Source organism: Acipenser ruthenus, chromosome 2 (assembly GCF_902713425.1).
Source record: "Acipenser ruthenus chromosome 2, fAciRut3.2 maternal haplotype, whole genome shotgun sequence".
NCBI classification, from domain to species: Eukaryota; Metazoa; Chordata; class Actinopteri; order Acipenseriformes; family Acipenseridae; genus Acipenser; species Acipenser ruthenus.
Genome location: NC_081190.1, coordinates 38,763,215 through 38,781,955, shown reverse-complemented (window position 1 = coordinate 38,781,955; position 18,741 = coordinate 38,763,215). Strand labels below are relative to the sequence as shown.

At 37.7% G+C, this 18,741-nt stretch overlaps 1 protein-coding gene across 1 annotated transcript in view; it reads right to left on the bottom strand.

Moving 5' to 3' along the window:
* LOC117409157 (sperm flagellar protein 2-like) overlaps positions 1 to 13,438 on the bottom strand; it is a 46,052-nt gene extending 32,614 nt beyond the window's left edge. The window contains 9 exon segments of the mRNA XM_058985423.1: positions 5,843 to 6,011; positions 6,421 to 6,608; positions 7,602 to 7,790; positions 8,404 to 8,605; positions 9,478 to 9,557; positions 10,266 to 10,436; positions 10,909 to 11,161; positions 12,345 to 12,447; positions 12,964 to 13,438. Coding sequence (XP_058841406.1) covers positions 5,843 to 6,011; positions 6,421 to 6,608; positions 7,602 to 7,790; positions 8,404 to 8,605; positions 9,478 to 9,557; positions 10,266 to 10,436; positions 10,909 to 11,161; positions 12,345 to 12,447; positions 12,964 to 13,015 — 1,407 coding nt within the window. The 5' untranslated portion in view covers positions 13,016 to 13,438.
* Positions 13,439 to 18,741: the final 5,303 nt, after the last annotated feature.

Here is an 18,741-nt window from a genome sequence, read left to right as displayed (position 1 = left end):
ACTGTGGTTTGCTTCCTGTCGCTGGATTTCATTCGACTGACTTGACTGACTTCGTAAGAAGTACTGATCAATGCGAGGCCCTTGTCCCTTCTCCCTCAAGCATTTCATTCTCCCTTGATGAATCTTCAAACCCCTGACAGTTGTCGCCTTGCTCCAGCCGCAGACACAAACCTGGAGTTCCATGTCTTTGTTAACTGCAGATCTTGAACTAGTCTTTTGTGAAGTACTCTCCATACTCATATCCGTTTCCGTTCCTAAGTCGTTAACCGTGTTGTCCAACGTTGAGTCATCTTCCGCCCCCGCTCTCGCAGACTCTAGGGGTATTTTTCTCTTTAATTTCTTAGAAGCCTTGGGCGGGTGTCTCCAGCATCCTGTAAACACAGAGCTGGATACTGCCGACAAGGGTAGCTAACCCTTACCAGCCCCAATGGGGTCTCTTTCCTCCTGTCAGCTGTCTCTCCAGGCTGTCACAAGGTCTTTCCCTTGTTGCCAGCTGCACTATTCACAGCAGTCACTGGACGTATCCAGATCTTCATGATTTCCATTACACGAGAGTAGATGTTAAAACTTCATGCTGATTTGAACGTGTCTACATTGACATGATCATTTTTATTCAATGTTTAAACCAAAGCTCAGATGAAATCTAGAACCTGTGACTCCTGCTGATTAAGTATAAAAAAGGGGCTTAGTTCTTCCTGTCTCAGTGCCAGTACCTGCTTTTGCAGGATGTGGGTGAAAGGTACATAAGCATTATGTGCTCTGCGGTGAACGTGTCATACCAAGCAGTTAAGATGTCTGTTGTAAATGATCACACTTTAAATACTAGGGTCTTTCCTGGGCCCCCAAAACAAAAGTTTGAGTGTTTTAAGTCTGAAGCTAAGGCTCTGTAGGAATGCTTGTATATATTATATATGTACTGTACGTGTATAATAGGTTTATAAGAAATATATATGCAGTCAAAAATATTTAGCAAATAATACAAGGATAGTACTTTCTTATGGAATGTTGTTTATATTTTTTTAACGCTGTATCTGGGTTTTTGTTTTTTTCATTCTGCTTTCTTTATTTATATATACAACAGTTTCTTGTGCTTAAAATAGAGAATTAGTACAATAATGGACTGCAGAGCTTCAAAAAATGGAATTTGGAGTTTTGTTGTTATGTGTTCGCTATTCTTAATTTATATTTCACTGATGATCTTTATCATTTAAAAAACAAAATCTCCAAAAGCCGTGAAGATTCTGTTTGTGACGTAACCCTGTGCAACTTCCTACTATAACTAAAGGCTGTACCAAGCAATCCTTTATTAGCTGAGACCTGGAAGTAGCCCTAGCAAGCTTCTTTGACCAAACAGGAAAAGATAAGCATGCAGTACAAGGGGTTTAGAGACCTCTTCATTCAGTGTTTTTAAAATATATATATATATATATATATATATATATATATATATATATATATATATATATTATGTGACACCATTCATTCAATGTTTCAGATTGACATTTGACTCATATAAAGTGCTTTATAGTTAAGTTGTTTTATTAAATGAATATAGCTGCGGGCTACTGACAGCACCAGGCTTGAGCGACCACAGAACAAAACAAAAGAACAAAAACATGAAAAAGAACAAAAACTGTTGGTTTCACAAATTCGTTCACTAAGACATATATATAGATATAGATATAACCACATTCTACTGGTGAGAGCGCTGCACTTTCACTGTGGAATTGGGATTGAGGTAATTATTATCATTATAAGAATAATATTATTATTTATTTCTTAGAAGATGCCCTTATCCAAGACAACTTACAATTATTACAAGATATCACATTATTTTTTACATACAATTACCCATTTATACAGTTAGGTTTTTACTGGAGCAATCTAGGTAAAGTACCTTGCTCAAGGGTACAGCAGCAATGTCCCCCATCTGGGATTGAACCCCCGATCCTCCGGTCAAGAGTCCAGAGCCCTAACCACTACTCCACACTGCTGCCCGTGAGAAATGTGGGCGAGTAGGAAAGCCTATTGTAGATTTACTACCAATATTTTAAACATTTTGACTGGTTAATTAACCTAAAGTGCTGGTATTTTAGATCAGTTCGTAGACTGTAAGGATCAGAATTGCTGAAGCTACGGTTCTGTAGGAATGCTTGTATATATTATATATGTACTGTACGTGTATAATAGGTTTATAATAAATACTGTATATATGCAATCAAAAATATTTAGCAAATAATACAAGGATAGTACACAGCGCTTTCTTATGGAATGTTGTTTTTATTTTTTTAATTGTGTAACGCTGTATCTGGGTTTTTGTTTTTTTCATTACATTTTTTTGGTGGCCAAATGAGGCAGGCTGCACTTGTGGTGCTTCAGCACAACCTAAAAACGTAGTGGACTGGAAACCCAGTTTAAGAAAACTGCACAATATCAGTTTATTTACAAGTTTAGGTAAATATGTGTTTCTTATAACATTGGGGGCTTAAATATTATTGTTTTTGTCTGCTGCATGTGAGATTTTTAAAGTCGACGCCTATGATTATATTGGTATTTTATAATAGTGGGCTACACTGAAATGTATTGTACTGTACAGTTAACTGCATTGTTTATTATTATTATTACACCCAGGGTGCGATTTGATGGAGGGGATTTCTCTGGCTCTGCTTTTTTTTTTTTTTAATCCATGGGACTGCACTTTCAGTTGTCATCCCAGGGGGGCATACAGACGTGCTCAAATTTGTTGGTACCCCTCCACAAAAAACGAAGAATGCACAATTTTCTCTGAAATAACTTGAAACTGACAAAAGTAATTGGCATTCACCATTGTTTATTCCATATTTAATAGAAATCAGACTTTGCTTTTGATTTTTTTATTCAACATAATATTGTAAATAATAAAACAAATGAAAATGGCATGGACAAAAATGATGGGACCGCTAACCTAATATTTTGTTACACAACCTTTAGAGGCAATCACTGCAATCAAACGTTTTCTGTAGCTCGCAATGAGACTTCTGCACCTGTTAACAGGTAGTTTGGCCCACTCTTCCTGAGCAAACTGCTCCAGCTGTCTCAGGTTTGATGGGTGCCTTCTCCAGACTGCAAGTTTCAGCTCTTTCCATAGATGTTCGATAGGATTCAGATCAGGACTCGCAGAAGGCCACTTCAGAATAGTCCAATGTTTTGTTCTTATCCATTCTTGGGTGCTTTTAGCTGTGTGTTTTGGGTCATTATCCTGTTGGAGGACCCATGACCTGCGACTGAGACGGAGCTTTCTGACACTGGGCAGTACGTTTCGCTCCAGAATGCCTTGATAGTCTTGAGATTTCATTGTGCCCTGCACAGACTCAAGGCACCCTGTGCCAGGCGCAGCAAAGCAGCCCCAAAACATAACCGAGCCTCCTCCATGTTTCACTGTAGGTATGGTGTTCTTTTCTTTGAAAGCTTCATTTTTTCATCTGTGAACATAGAGCTGATGTGACTTGCCAAAAAGCTCCAGTTTTGACTCATCTGTCCAAAGGACATTCTCCCAGAAGGATTGTGGCTTGTCAATATGCATTTTAGCAAATTCCAGTCTGGCTTTTTTATGTTTTTCTTTCAAAAGTGGAGTCCTCCTGGGTCTTCTTCCATGGAGCCCACTTTCGCTCAAAAAGCGACGGATGGTGCGATCAGAAACTGATGTACCTTCACCTTGGAGTTCAGCTTGTATCTCTTTGGCAGTTATCCTTGGTTCTTTTTCTACCATTCGCACTATCCTTCTGTTCAATCTGGGGTCGATTTTCCTCTTGCGGCCGCGCCCAGGGAGGTTGGCTACAGTTCCATGGACCTTAAACTTCTTAATAATATTTGCAACTGTTGTCACAGGAACATCAAGCTGCTTGGAGATGTCTTGTAGCCTTTACCTTTACCATGCTTGTCTATTATTTTCTTTCTGATCTCCTCAGACAACTCTCTCCTTTGCTTTCTCTGGTCCATGTTCAGTGTGGTGTATACAACGATACCAAACAGCACAGTGACTACTTTTCTCCATTTAAATAGGCTGAATGACTGATTACAAGATTGGAGACATGTGTGATACTAATTAAAGAAACACATTAGTTTGAAATATCACTATAATCCAATTATTTATTATCTTTTCTAGGGGGTACCAACAAATGTGTCCAGGCCATTTTAGAATATCTTTGTAGAATAAGCAATAATTCATCTCTTTTCACAGCTTCTTTGCTTTATTCTATGACATACTAAAGGCATGCAAGTATACATGATAAAATAGCTTTTAATTTCATCACTTTTCAGGAGGAATGAAGCATTATTTCAATGAGCTGTAAGGGTACCAACAAATTTGAGCACGTCTGTACATTTACCCCCCTCCTGGTCATCCCCCTCCTCCTCTTCCTTTTTCAGGCAGGTGGCAACCTCTTCACCTTGAAGGGGGCAGCACACCATTGCCTGCCCAAACTCTCAACAGGCGAGGCACCAACCTTGGTCCTCTAGGCCTATGAGGAGAGTGTCTAAGCCACCATCCCTTGGGAGGCAGGGGGGCCCGTCTGGCTTTCGGGCAGGCAGCTGGTCTTCAGCCTTAGGCGGAGCCACTCATCAGGGGACTCAACCTCATCCCGATGGTATGCCTCCATGAAGCAGGGGCCCTCGTAGGGGCACTCTTCCCTGAGGTGCCCAAACTCCCCGCAGACTCCGCACCACGGAGCCCCTTCAGCTTCCCACCACTGTTGCTGGTTTTCCCAGTCTTTGTTAAGGTCCATTTTTTTTTCTTTATTTTTTAAACTGCAGTCCTGCTCTGAGTCTCCAGGGTGGCGCTATCTCACCCTCACACCATATATAGAAGGATAACATCAAGAATGAGACCCAGAGCCTAGGAACTGAAGTTAAAGCTTGTATGCGCACGTTATTAAACACAAACAAAATAGGCACAAATAAACAAAGCACAGTGGCCAAAATAACAGGTTCAAACAAAAGAATTAACACTGCTGCTCTGGCTGGGCATTTGCCTTCATTAAATAGTTCTCAAAACATACATACATACATACATACATACATACATACATATATACATACATACACTCACCTAAACACAGAGACTAATTAACCATCAATCATTCAATTAAGGCTCCAGCCACATTCTCATGTGTATTCTGGGAGGGAAGATTTAAACCCCCTCCCTGCCAACCCTATATATATATACGTTTTTACATTTTGGCTTTCGCCGCCCTGCCACAGGGTCCCTATTTTTTTATGAGGACCCTAAATATTATACTTCTATTTAAAGTCTCCACTCTCCAGTGTGTAAGTTTCAGTCAATAATAATTGTACAAGTGTATGTGTGTTTATGGGTGGAAAATATAAAATACACACAAAAAATGTTCTATTTTGGACAGTAGGCATTACATCGCCGGATATTGGACGAAAATAAAATGTTCAGTTATCGATTATTGGCACAAAATCGTGATAATCAGAATTATCTTCATTTCCCAAACCTTCTCTTTTTTTCTGTCTGCTTTTTCACTTGTTGGCTCTCCCACAATAGAGGGGGATTGAATTAAAGTAATTTGCTGATGCCCAGTTTATTTACAGGGCACTTACACTCCCTCCCACTCCCCAGCATCTCTTTAAAGACAAGTTGTTTACAAGAAGCACTAGAGGGTAAAAAACACTTTGTAGTAGTTGCATTGATCACTTTTTGCTTTAGTTGACTGTAGCAAACAATATTATTATAAGAAATTATAATAAGATAAATCAATACAAAAATTTCAGTACAATAAATATTAAAGTCTAAACACATTATTGATAATATCATGATAAACAATTATTATTCCAACCCTACCTGGAACTCCTCATAATCCTGGTCATCCAGGATCTGCAGCTTTTCAAGTTCAAGCAGCTGTTCAGGGTTAGGCTCAGATGGGATTGGGTCAACAGAGGCTTTTTCATACAATGTCTTTCTGTTATAAAATAGCTCCTTCCACTCACGCATCAGCTTAGCTGGTAATAAACGATGGAGATAAAAATACAAATTCCCCTCCTTAATTCACAGCAAACAAGCTTTAGTTTACCAAATATCACATATTTGAATAAGATTTTAGTAATCATGGAGCTTTCTTGGCGGTTGTCTCTTTTTTACTTGTGAAACTGGGTAAAAGTGAGAAACCAGCAAAATATTCTGTTTAGCTGAAAGGTAGTTTCAGACAATTGTATATCATTGTGCAACTATCCAAAGTTATACAATGTCTTTCACACAAAATATACTGTATGTTCAAACTAAAGCCTATGCTAGTACAGAAATCCATCTACACTATGGTTACGCTGGATGAGTTTGACCAGGGTAATGAATGAATTAGGAGTCTATGCTTGGCAGCTATGTTGAATTATTTCATGCTAATTATAAATACAGTAAACACTTACTTGTGAGTCAGCTCACGATACTCTCCAGCTTTGGTAACCAGGTCAATTATTTGATTCAAAACATCCTGGCAAATATCAAAATGTTTTCTGTAACGAGCCTCTGCATATTCTGCAGCAATCGCATCATGAAGTTCAGTTTCTTTATGAGTTTGTTCCATGTAGTCAATCTTTTCCTGCTTCACCAGTGCCTTAGAAAAGTACAAAATGTCAATTAACAAACTATTGTTCTGAAACAACACCAATTAGATTTCCATTTCTACTTGTTTTCAAATATGTTTGTTAAAATTGAGAAGCTATTGACAGATAAAAGTATTTTGAAGTATTCTTAAAACTTGTATTACGTATAATTTGATTGTACGATGCGTAACAACGTTTGTTTTTATCTGAACAGGTTTTAAATCACACTGATGAATGAAAGGGCCAAAACATTAGACTACTGGACTGGACTAGAAAACAATTGTTAATCGCTTGTTCTTAATTTAAAAATAGCATCTATTTACGAAGCTTTAACAACAAATAAAACACAGAAACAAGTGAAATTAAGAAAGGTCCTTACCTAGAAACAAGTTAATATATCTTTTTGGTATTTGTTTTATTTAATTCCAGGAAGCACAGAGCTTCATATAGCAAGGCCACCTTCTATTCTTCACTGAGAATGTGCTCTACATGTAGCACCCAGACCTGGATTATATTTAAGGGATAATGGTATTGCTGTGGCATGTTACGAGATAATAATGACATTTCCGAGTTATTAAACAAGGGAATTCCATTATCACAGAAGAAAACGTCACAGCAATGTCATTACACTTATTATACTAAAAGCTCTTCATTTAACTTATTTTTTCTGAAATAATCATTGTAGTCCACTGAAAGAGTTATTTTTTGAGAGCAGGGCTCAAGCTTTCATGACAGTAAGTGTCAATAATTGAAATGTCACCTCAGCTGTGCTTTACATGACATACATAGACAATTATGGGGAAGCATAATTGGTTTTAACTCATGTGTTATGACACACCTACAACTGGCTATGAATTTCCCCGACTTGATCACTGATTTCTAGTGCTTAAGTCATTTTCTGAAGTATATAAACCAGGTAGAAAAAATATACTGTATTCTGCTGTTTTTATGTTTTAATCAATCATAATGTTGAAATAGTGAATAAAACCAGCTTTGAAATGTACCGCTTCTCTGTCGAGGGCTTCCTGAAAGTCCAGCAGCCGCCTCTCCTCATACTGCTTTTCCCTCATGATGCGGTTCTGCCTGATGATATCCTTCTCATGACGAGCATGCATGAGCTGCACTGCCATTCTGCGCTCCTGCTGGGACTGTCTCATTAAGCGGTTAACAAGCTGCTGCTCCCGATATGCCTCCTGAGAGAAGAAACAGAATTAGAAACACAGTCAAACATATTTTCACTGTAGCTGCAGGTTGCCTAAAATGTCCAACCACAAACATGGGCTGCTGTTTGTACTTAGAATTGTCAGGATAGTCTGCATGCAGGCGTACTGTAGCTTTAATGCCTGAGTTTTGGAAGCCAGTAGGAGAGATCCAATTAGCATTGGTTACCAAAGGAAAATATGAATCTAAGGAAGGGGTTATGTATAATTGTTTTTTGGATATGTCCTTGTGGGTTTACTCTCCTGGTTATGGTTTACCTAAACTGGTAGGAATTAGCTAAATTTGACTATTGTATTTATGGGAGAACTCATTTCACATGGGCCCTTATATAGTCATCCTTATGAATATGACAAGCAACCATGACAAATATCAATCTGGAAATGTCCAAATTTCAGTTTAAATTTTACACTTTTTTTCTGCAAGACATTACACATAGCCACAGATTAATGAAATGTACAGATGACATATTCAGCATTGTAAAATAAGAAAATCTAATCTGAATAGGGATCAGGATGAGATCTGATGATTAATATGGAAAACTGGTCACAATCCTTCCTCTAAATCCAGGACTTGTAGGTACATTACCTCTTGTGCCTCATGGGCTTTGAGTTGCTCCAGCAGGACTCTCCTCCTCCGCTTCTCTCGATGTTCTCTGGCAGCTGCATCTTCCTCCAGCCGTCTGTGGATCTTCAGGATATATTCTTTGTAAGCATGAGTCTTCTCCTCAGGACTGGGAGAAACATACTTTGAGCTTAGCCCTTCACTCTGGAAGGATGTCTGCAGAATGCTAAAAACCAGAGAAAAACACACATGCAACTACTGTATTAGACTGACTTCTGTTCCATTCTTTATATTACTGAAACCTATTAGTTAGTCAAATGGTCAGTGAATTCATGTAATGGATTACTTGAAGTTCATAAGAGTTTGTTCATTTACCAAATTTTAATACAGATTTCACACAGGAGATTATTGATGGTCTGTTTATTTTACATATCTCTATATGTGTCTTATAAAAAGTGTGTACATGTGGATGTTCATTTTTTAAGAGTGTGATTTGCCTTGAAAAGCAACAACTCTGGACCCAGGCTTGTATTCTGATATGTAGTGTTTGTATTGACTACTGAAACCATCCTAAATCTGTATTAACAATTCTTAATACAACAGGTGCTGAGAAATCTATCTTGAATATCTTTTTCTGAACATTCATGGGGTATTCTCTTTCTATTTTATAGTTTATAATAAACGGTTTAGGAAAATAATGATTTGTTTATGGTACAAACCTACTATATTTATTGTCTGGATGTACAGCTTTTGAAAGGACCATCCACAAACTAAATTCTCAAGTTCTACTACTATTACTACTATGGTGGCATCTTGAAGTAATGTGGAATGCATACAAGTCATTTTTTATTGATGGCACATTTGTTAATTTCTATTAATGTACTAAAATTAGGCTTGCAGCACCTCTCATAGCACCCGGGATCAGAAGGATCTTAATAAAATCCAGTACATACAATATGGTTTAGTCTGTACTTTATTCCCCTGGCATGCAATTAGAAAACTGTATTGCCTTAAATTATGGCTAAATGCAATTTAGATATTTTTTTCACACCTGAATGAGAGCATGAAAGTGGTCTTGCATATAAAGTATTCACTTACCCCTGTGCAGCATTGCTACCACCAGAGGGAGACAGCCTCTTCCTCATTTTCTCAAAGTGGCTAATTTCATTGTACACTTCCTACAATATCACAAAAAAATCTGATCTAGTATGGGGTAGGTAACTGAACTGTTTGGGTGAAAAAAAACTATTAGACACTTATGGGCTCATAAATTATAGGAAACGTACTGGCTGAAAAACAACTCACATTTGACCCTTCTTTATAATGTACATGTTTAAATAAACATAATGTACAAAACGACCAGTAATACATGTACTGTAAACTGGGAGCTTTGTATCACTTTGTAGTTGGTATTCTGATGAAAGTTTCCCATGGCGGTCACATATTTAAAATAAAAAAAAGGAATCTGAACAATAGCTGCCTGTATCCTTGCCATAATTTCACCCTGTCTTCTTTTAACTAGGCGATGCTGAAACAGAAATTAAAAACTTATAACGTAATGCTGAATAAAGCAATATCCTCTTGTGATCCAAGTTGTGATTGAAACCATTTTATATTTATAGTATACTGCAATGAGAAATATTATGTTTTCTTCACAAGTGCATTATGCCTATTACTCAGAATCTGTTTTGGTATTAAATGTTACATCAGTCTAGTTTTTGAAATCTTAATCAAAACTTGTTCATATTTTACAATATATAAGCTTTTACATGTTCTGGTAACATGAGAAGTTAAAATGGCCCATAAGAACAAAATTATAGTTTAGAAATGTCAATTATTAAAAAGGAATGTGAAAAGATGCATGGGGTGGCTGTGGCGGTTGTTACCTTTTCAATATCCTGTAAACGTAGATCTTGTTGCATTTTCTGGATTTTCCTTAGCTCTTCATAATGAGCAAGGTTAACCTTTTCTTCAGTCTTCTTCCTTTTCTGCTCATACCTCTGTGACACTTGCTTAAGTTTCAGATCTGCCTCTCTGGGAACTATTTTTTTTAAGAGCTAAAGGGAGAAAATAGAATAGTTACTGGTACAGGTATATTTGACATACAGTATATTTATATTAAAGATTTTAGATTTACACAACATATGTTGCAAGTGGAAGAGGATTTAGTGGATAGGCAATATAATACAACCCTGAAATAGTTTGGGGAATCCAAGTTTGGCAGATTTGCTCTTAGGTTAACCTTTTCAGTGTCTAGGAGAACCTGAACAATACAATATTTCATTTTTTTAACTGTTTAAACTATGTGTAATCTACAAAAAATATATATGTAGACTATTCCTGGCCACAAATATTTAACTGATACAACAATACTTCCTCTACTTTGGCAGATAGGTTGGTATTACCGCTAGCAATTGTCCTGCATTAACTGAACCACTACCACTCATCACTGCATAGCCATGTTATTTACAGATGTTTTTAAGATGGTGTTTTCCAAGTATTTAACTTTACTAATCATTCCACACCCACCTCTTTATAGATACCACTTTCAATTGTCTGAAGGTTTGCTGGTGCTGCTGGTCGCATAGCTTCCATTGCCACTCCAGTCAATCTAGCTTTTTTCTTCCTCTGCAGTGCAATGTAAAGCTGATATAGGAGCCGAGTTGCAACTCCATATTGCTCTGTCATGATGGCCTGGGCAATGTTCAGATCAAAAGGAATGTCCAACAAGTGGAGTGTTGGTTCCATACGAGAAAAATTATTGAGTTTGGAATAAGCTGTCCTGTACATGAGATAAGAAAGACTAGTACTACTTTGTTTGTAGTTTATTATTTTTTTTATTATTATTTATTTCTTAGCAGACGCCCTTATCCAGGGCGACTTACAATCGTAAGCAAATACATTTCAAGTGTTACAATACAAGTAATACAATAAGAGCAAGAAATACAATAACTTTTGTTCAAACAGAGTACAAGTGTGACAAACCACAATTCAATAATACAGCAGATAATAGTGATAGTTACATCAGGATATTATTAAATAGTGATAGTTACATCAGGATATGATTAAATACAAAATACTACAGGTTAAACACTTGGCAGATTACAGTATTCTGAAGTACAGGATTAAATGCAGTAAAATAGGGGGCAGATAAGAGCAAAATAAAGCACATTTACATGAAGGGTGATAGTGTCCCAGGATACAAACAGAGGAGTTCTACAGGTGCTGTTTGAAGAGGTGAGTCTTAAGGAGGCGCCGGAATGTGGTCAGGGACTGGGCAGTCCTGACATCTGTAGGAAGGTCATTCCACCACTGCGGAGCAAGGGTGGAGAAGGAGCGGGCTCTGGAGGCAGGGGAGCGTAGCGGAGGTAGAGCTAGTCTTCTAGTGCAGGCGGAGCGGAGAGGTCGAGTGGGGGTGTAGGGAGAGATGAGGGTCTGGAGGTAGCTGGGTGCAGTCTGGTCAAGGCATCTGTAGGCTAGTACAAGAGTCTTGAACTGGATGCGAGCGGTGATCGGGAGCCAGTGGAGCGAGCGGAGTAGTGGAGTAGCGTGGGTGAAGCGAGGCAGAGAGAACACCAGACGGGCAGCAGAGTTCTGGATGAATCTTATACTAATATCAAGCAGTGGACATGATAACAAATTACTAGTGTCAAAAGCATGCCAAACGTCATGTGGAAAAGAATATTATAATAAAGGTCCATAGTCAGGTTCCTCGGATTTGGTTCAGCAGCTCACATGAACATGGACATAAACTTCAATCATTTGTTGTATTTCTGACAGACCTACAGTCATAGCAACCTACAGTCAATGTTATTACAAAGCAATAACAAGCTAGCAAATCAGTTAAGTACATTAAAATAAATAAATAAATAAATACATTACAATGTGATTAACCCAAGCAAATACAGTAACAGATTACATTAAGAATATAAACAAGTTCATATTTGTCGTTTCAGATCTCTCACCTGCTTTTTGAAAACCTATCAAAGTCGTCTTGGAGTTGGTACTTGTGAAGAATCTCACCAATCAAGTAGCCTGTGGCAAAGTCTTTTGCAAATGAGTTTGGTTCTGGAGGGGAAAATATATATATATATATATATATATATATATATATATATATATATATATATATATATATATATATATACACACACACACACACACACACTAGTCTGAGTTCTATAAAAATATTCAATTGTATAACAGAGTATATTTGGTTCTACAGGTCGCACGTACACAACATACAGTGTATACTGTATATCATATATACCATGTGTGACACTGTGGCTGTACTACGAGGTTGGATTGGACTTTTTTTATACGATTAGTGTTTAAATAGTTAAAACAATTGCAATCAAATAGTTTTGCCGACCTTTTCTTCACGCATCCATTCATAAACTTCCATCGACTTTCAATTCATATAGTATGCATAATTTAATTAATAAGTAGTTGAAATAGTTAATTATTTTAAAGTAACGGTCTTAACGATACTAAAAAACGCTATCAAATAAACATAAACGTTGCAATTAATTGCTAAAACATGTGTTTAAAATGCACTGGCAAGATTTAAAACAACTCACCCACGCATGTAGATTTTGATCTCCACATTGAGCCACTGACACAATATATCCGACATTTTTTTTATATACAAAAGCTACCAGACAAAACCTAACGGTACGATTTAAATTTTATTTGAAAGAACAAAAAAGAAGAAGTTAGACACAAAACATTGTGAACATTGATCTATCAATAACTGCACCACTGCGACAGAGAAACAACAAAACAGGCCGCGTCCCGTTACCTTGGTGACCTGTCAACTTAGCAACAGTTTCTACGGGTGGAACGGAAGCCGCAAATCACGTCACATAAATGCAAATTATTATATTATGTAATATAATGTATTTGGTTCTACAGCTCACACATACGCAACATACAGTGTCGATATGTGAGCACAGTATCCCTTTTCACCTGGTAAAGCTGAAAATATATATTTCACCAATAAAAAAAGAAGAGATTATCATTGCTCACGCTGGTGACCAGCTAATATTACGAGAATCTGGAAAAAAAAACAAAAAAAAACCAATTACTGGCCACGTACTAGGCTCCCAGGTATATAAAAGTCAAGCCAGACAAACTGTATAGTAAAGAGAGTGACAAAAACGGTGTCATTTTGAACTGATTATTTTTATTTATTTATTTATTTTGACCAGCTTAACCAAGTCTGCTGAACCAGTCTGAAGTCCAGTCCTGAAAAGTGGCAGCCCCATGGCGAGGGTCTTTAAATATTTGATCAAACATACTTAAGATGTATAATACAATACTAGACACGGTTCTGTATGAAATGTGGTATTGTGTTAGTTAACATAGAATATGCTTTTTATATTGTATTTCTAATAGGTTCAAACTGATGTAATAGACCTAAAAATGTGTTCTTGCCGTAAAGATCATGTTATTTTAAACACAGATGCCACCTAGTGGACAATAAGAACATAACAAGTCTCTAAACTGAACCCATTACTGTATTTAAATAACCGGTGCTGGATTGGAAACACTTTATTATATATATATATATATATATATATATATATATATATATATATATATATATATATATATATATATATATATATATATATATACGTGGATGAAGGCTATATTTGCATCCTGAGCCATTCAAGAAAAAAAGGCATAATACCACAGTAGTGATGTCAAAAAGTGGTAATTCCTCTAGAGGAAAATATACTTGAACTTTGACCTATTCAACTCCTCGAAACCATCACTTTCAATTCAAACACAAAATGTCTCGTTTTCAACCACTTGACAACACCCACAGTACAGAAATGTTCATTAATGATCAACAAAATGAGAATAAGTTAAAAAAAAAGAAAAGAAAAAAAAGATGTAAAGCTGGTACATTCGTATCTCAGAGAAACTGGGGAGGAACGGGAAATTAAAACAAGGTAAAGGCAATCATCAAACTAAAGCTGAAACACTAACGGATAAAGACATAGAACATCTGTACAGCACTGAAACACTATGTTTAAAAAAAAACCAACTGTACTGCTGAACCTCATCTTCTTTAATATTAGCATCACAAGGGTATCCATGTATTATAAAAAAAATAATACATGGATACGGTCTTTGGTCTCATAATTTATAATGTCACAGAAACCCAAGATGGAATTATTTTCGCTCACTCACTGAAGCCCATCTATTATTCTCTCTCTCTCTCTCTCTCTCTCTCTCTCTCTCTCTCTCTCTCTCTCTCTATATATATATATATATATATATATATATATATATATATATATATATATATATATCTAGGGAAGGCAGCTCCTCCCCCTCTGGCTCTCGGGTAGGCAGCTCATCCCTCTCTGGGCACTGTCTCCTCCCGAGGGTCCACTGCTGCAGTCGCCTCCATAGGGACCGCTCCTGCCCTGTCCTGCACTGCCTAGGGCTGCAATCTCGCCATCGCCAGGGTATGCCTGGACGTCACTGCCGGGAGATGCCTGAACATTACCGCCCGAGGATGCCTGCACATCACCGCACAGGGATTTTTTGTTACTACAAGAGGCAGTTTCGCTGCCAGACATTCTGTGGCTGTAACCATTTCACTGCTGGAGTACCCTGAATTGCTGCCAGCACTGCCACTGCTGGAGTACCCTGTATTGTTGCCAGCATCGCCAACAGCAAGCCTGGGGCTTGTGCTACTGCCGAAGCAGAGGAGCCCCAAGAAGGGACAAAAGGGACATTGGGTTTAGGGGGTAGGCTGAGGGTTAAAAGCCCAGTAAAAAGCATGGAGCTAATGTTAGGGTCAGCTGACATCAGAGGTCTGGTCTTTTGATTGGGGTCAGCTGAGCCTCAACATTCCCTCCCACCCACTCTGCCTAGAGAAGGCCATCCACCAAAACTCAGTGACCAGGTAAGGAGGGCATTAGTCAGAGAAGCAACCAAGAGGCCAATGGTAACTCTGAAGGAGCTGGAGAGATCCACAGCTGAGATGGGAGAAACCGTCCATGGGACAACTATAACCCTGACGCTCCACAAAGCTAGGCTTAATGGAAGAGTGGCGAGAAGAAAGCCATTGCTGAAAAAAACCCATATCAAATCCCATTTGGATTTTGCCAAAAGGCATGTGGGAGACACAGCAAACATGTGGAAAAAGGTTCTCTGGTCTGATGAGACCAAAATTGAACTTTTTGGCCTTAGCACAAAACGCTATGCGTGGCGCGAAGCCAACACTGCTGATCACCCTGAGAACACCATCCCCACGGTGAAGCATGGTCGTGGCAGCATCATGTTATGGGGATGCTTTTCATCGGCAAGGACTGGGAAACTGGTCAGGATTGAGGACAATATGGATGGAGCCAAATACAGGGAAATTCTAGAGGAAAACCTGTTTCAGTCTGCAAGAGACCTGGGACTGGGGCAAAGGTTCACCTTCCAACAGGACAATGACCCTAAACACACAGCCAAAGCTACACTGGAGTGGTTTAAAAACAAGAACCTGAATGTCTTAGAATGGCCCAGTCAAAGCTCAGACCTCAATCCAATTGAGAATCTGTGGCAAGACTTGAAAATTGCTGTTCACCAACGGTCCCCATCCAACTTGACAGAGCTTGAGCAATTTTGCCAAGAAGAATGGACAAAAATTGCAGGATCCAGATGTGCAAAGCTGGTAGAGACTTACCCAAAAAGACTCACAGCTGTAATTGCAAAGGTGCTTCTACCAAGTATTGACTCAGGGGGGGTGAATACTTATGCAACCAACAAATGTCTTTTTTTTGTTTAATTAACTTTTGTGTCACAATAAAAAATATTTTGCACCTTCAAAGTGTTATGTATGTTGTGTAAATCAAATGGTAAAAATCCCAATTAAATCCATTTTAATTCCAGGTTGTACAAAATGTGGAAAAGTCCAAGGGGGGTGAATACTTATGCAAGGCACTGTGTATATATATATATATATATATATATATATATATATATATATATATATATATATATGTATGTATATAAGAAAAAGGTAATGTAGGTACCCAAACGTGTATAATTGTGTTTTGTATTATGTAAATCTCTCTCTCTCTCTCTGTGTAGGGTATTAATGTTTATTTTATATCTTACCTCCCTTTTTAAAAAAATGTTACTAATTTATGATTAACAATGGTTGTTTAGTTCAGCCAGTGGCAGAGGAAGTAAGACATATATTTATATCTTTATTTATATAGCCCCTCTCATAGTGGACCACCACCACAAAGCGCTTTACAGAGGTAGGCTGTGAACTGTGCATTATATGAAGAGTCACTTACAATAGGACATTGATTTAACTTCTCATCCACAGGATGGCGCACAAGGAGGTTCATTAATTGTATTTGTACATTTTGGTATGTGTACAAGCTTCCGTGCCTGCAGCTCCTTTGGAATGCAAACTAACTGGAAATGTAACCTGCACATGTGGCTGAACTGTGGAAGAATGTTGGCCACTGTAATTATGTTGTAGCACAAAATGGAACATGATCAAAGGAAACTTCACCTCACTTGCTTGAGAAAATAAAACACATATCTAATAAGTGGAGGTTGTGTATTTCAATATGGTGAACATTTTAGCAGACTTCGGTTGTTGACAAGCAAAAACCTTGCTAGTTGTTTATATGGAATAGCCAGTCAAAAGGTTCTCAATCAGCTACTAAATAGATTTAGTTCACAAGGTTGTGTGGTCTCGGTTTTAGTTTTATTGAGCTTGACCAGATTTACATTGCATGGACTTGTATATCTGCTTTCAGTTGCTTCAATCGGATAGTTCACATTATGGTGAACTATTTTTGTGTTACTATTTTTGAATCTGTTGATATGTTACAGTCTTTGGTTATTTTCACTGCTTTGGCAATTTGTGAGCTTTCTAAAAGAAAAACTTGCCATCAATGTGTACTGTATGTCTGCATTTTTGTTTTAAGACAGGCTAGGAGACAATTTCTTGACAATATAGTTTTGGTAAAGATACCTGTCACTTATCACAAAGTAATAATATCCTCAGTGTTTGAACTCAGTCAACCCCAGGGGCAGTTTCCCAAATATACATAATGGAGGCAATTGAAGACAAGATATACTTAATTTATTTAGCATCATGTAATCAAAGAAACTACAAAATGATATAGTAAAAGTCTACCGGAAACCATAATAGTTGTACAGTATTTTATGTTAGAGTTTGATTTTGTAAAGTATATGGGAAAACTACAAAGCGGGATGTAATTCAATATGTTAACGTTATGAAGCAAAATGAATTAATTTTATTTGGCCATAGCTGTAAGGGATGAATTCTTTCAAGTGTGAAAGTGTTGGATGATGCAGCAGTCTTGTCCTCTGTTCATTTGTATCTCTTGTTACCAACGTGCTCTTGATTTCTGCCTTGTGATTTCAGTGCCTGACAGCTGATGCATGTATTGCGTGCAGCGGGAACCTGAAAACTACCTTCATATGCTAGGTCAGTCCTTCTTAAATGTTTATGTAACACATCTGACTGGATAAAAACCTGAGTTCATTGCAAGCCCATTGCAAGCTAACTCGTGTGTTACGGGATTAGTGCATCCATCAGCTTGGATCTAAATACAGCTACACTGAATCCTCCCTGATCTGCCAATCCCTCTCATATGAAGTCTAGTTGCTGCTGTCACAGTTGTATTTAATTATGTTTCTTGAGCACCAGATTTGCAAGTATCTGCTGTGTGTAAATAATGCGGTTAGCTTTAACGAAATGGTAACCATTCGGTATTCTATGACTAGTTCTAAACAGAACAAACAGGTACCCTGGCATGATCTAACATCTCACCGGTGACCAGTCTGTAACCTGAATCATGTATCATGCAAACACGCACACATATGTGCAAGTCTGTAAATGGTATGCTCCAGTCTGTTTCAGTCTTCCCTTGTTTAGTCTGACTTGATTCAGCTTCATCATAATTTGTATATACTGCAAACATTTTAGATCTATAGAGCTGATAGTTTTTAAAACCTCATTAGATACTACATGTTTTGATAAGTTCTGTGCTGTGTAGGTTGTGAATTACATAATTCAATAAACTAGATGGATAATAAATGTATTTTAAAAAATGCAGGTAACAAGCCTTCAGTGTTGTTGGCTTTAACTACAGGTCACATTAAAGACCTCCTTTATAGAAGTCAAAGGCGAAGTGTTTGTGGCTCCCATTTTCTCAAAATCCCATTTAAATTCCAGTTCATTATAAGGCAGAATAAAAACTGTGTTATACTGTCATGAAGGAGCACTGCACCCATTTACCATGCCTGTACATTTAACTGGGCAATATTAATTATAAATAAGCAAATAAATGCAAGTTATTGATT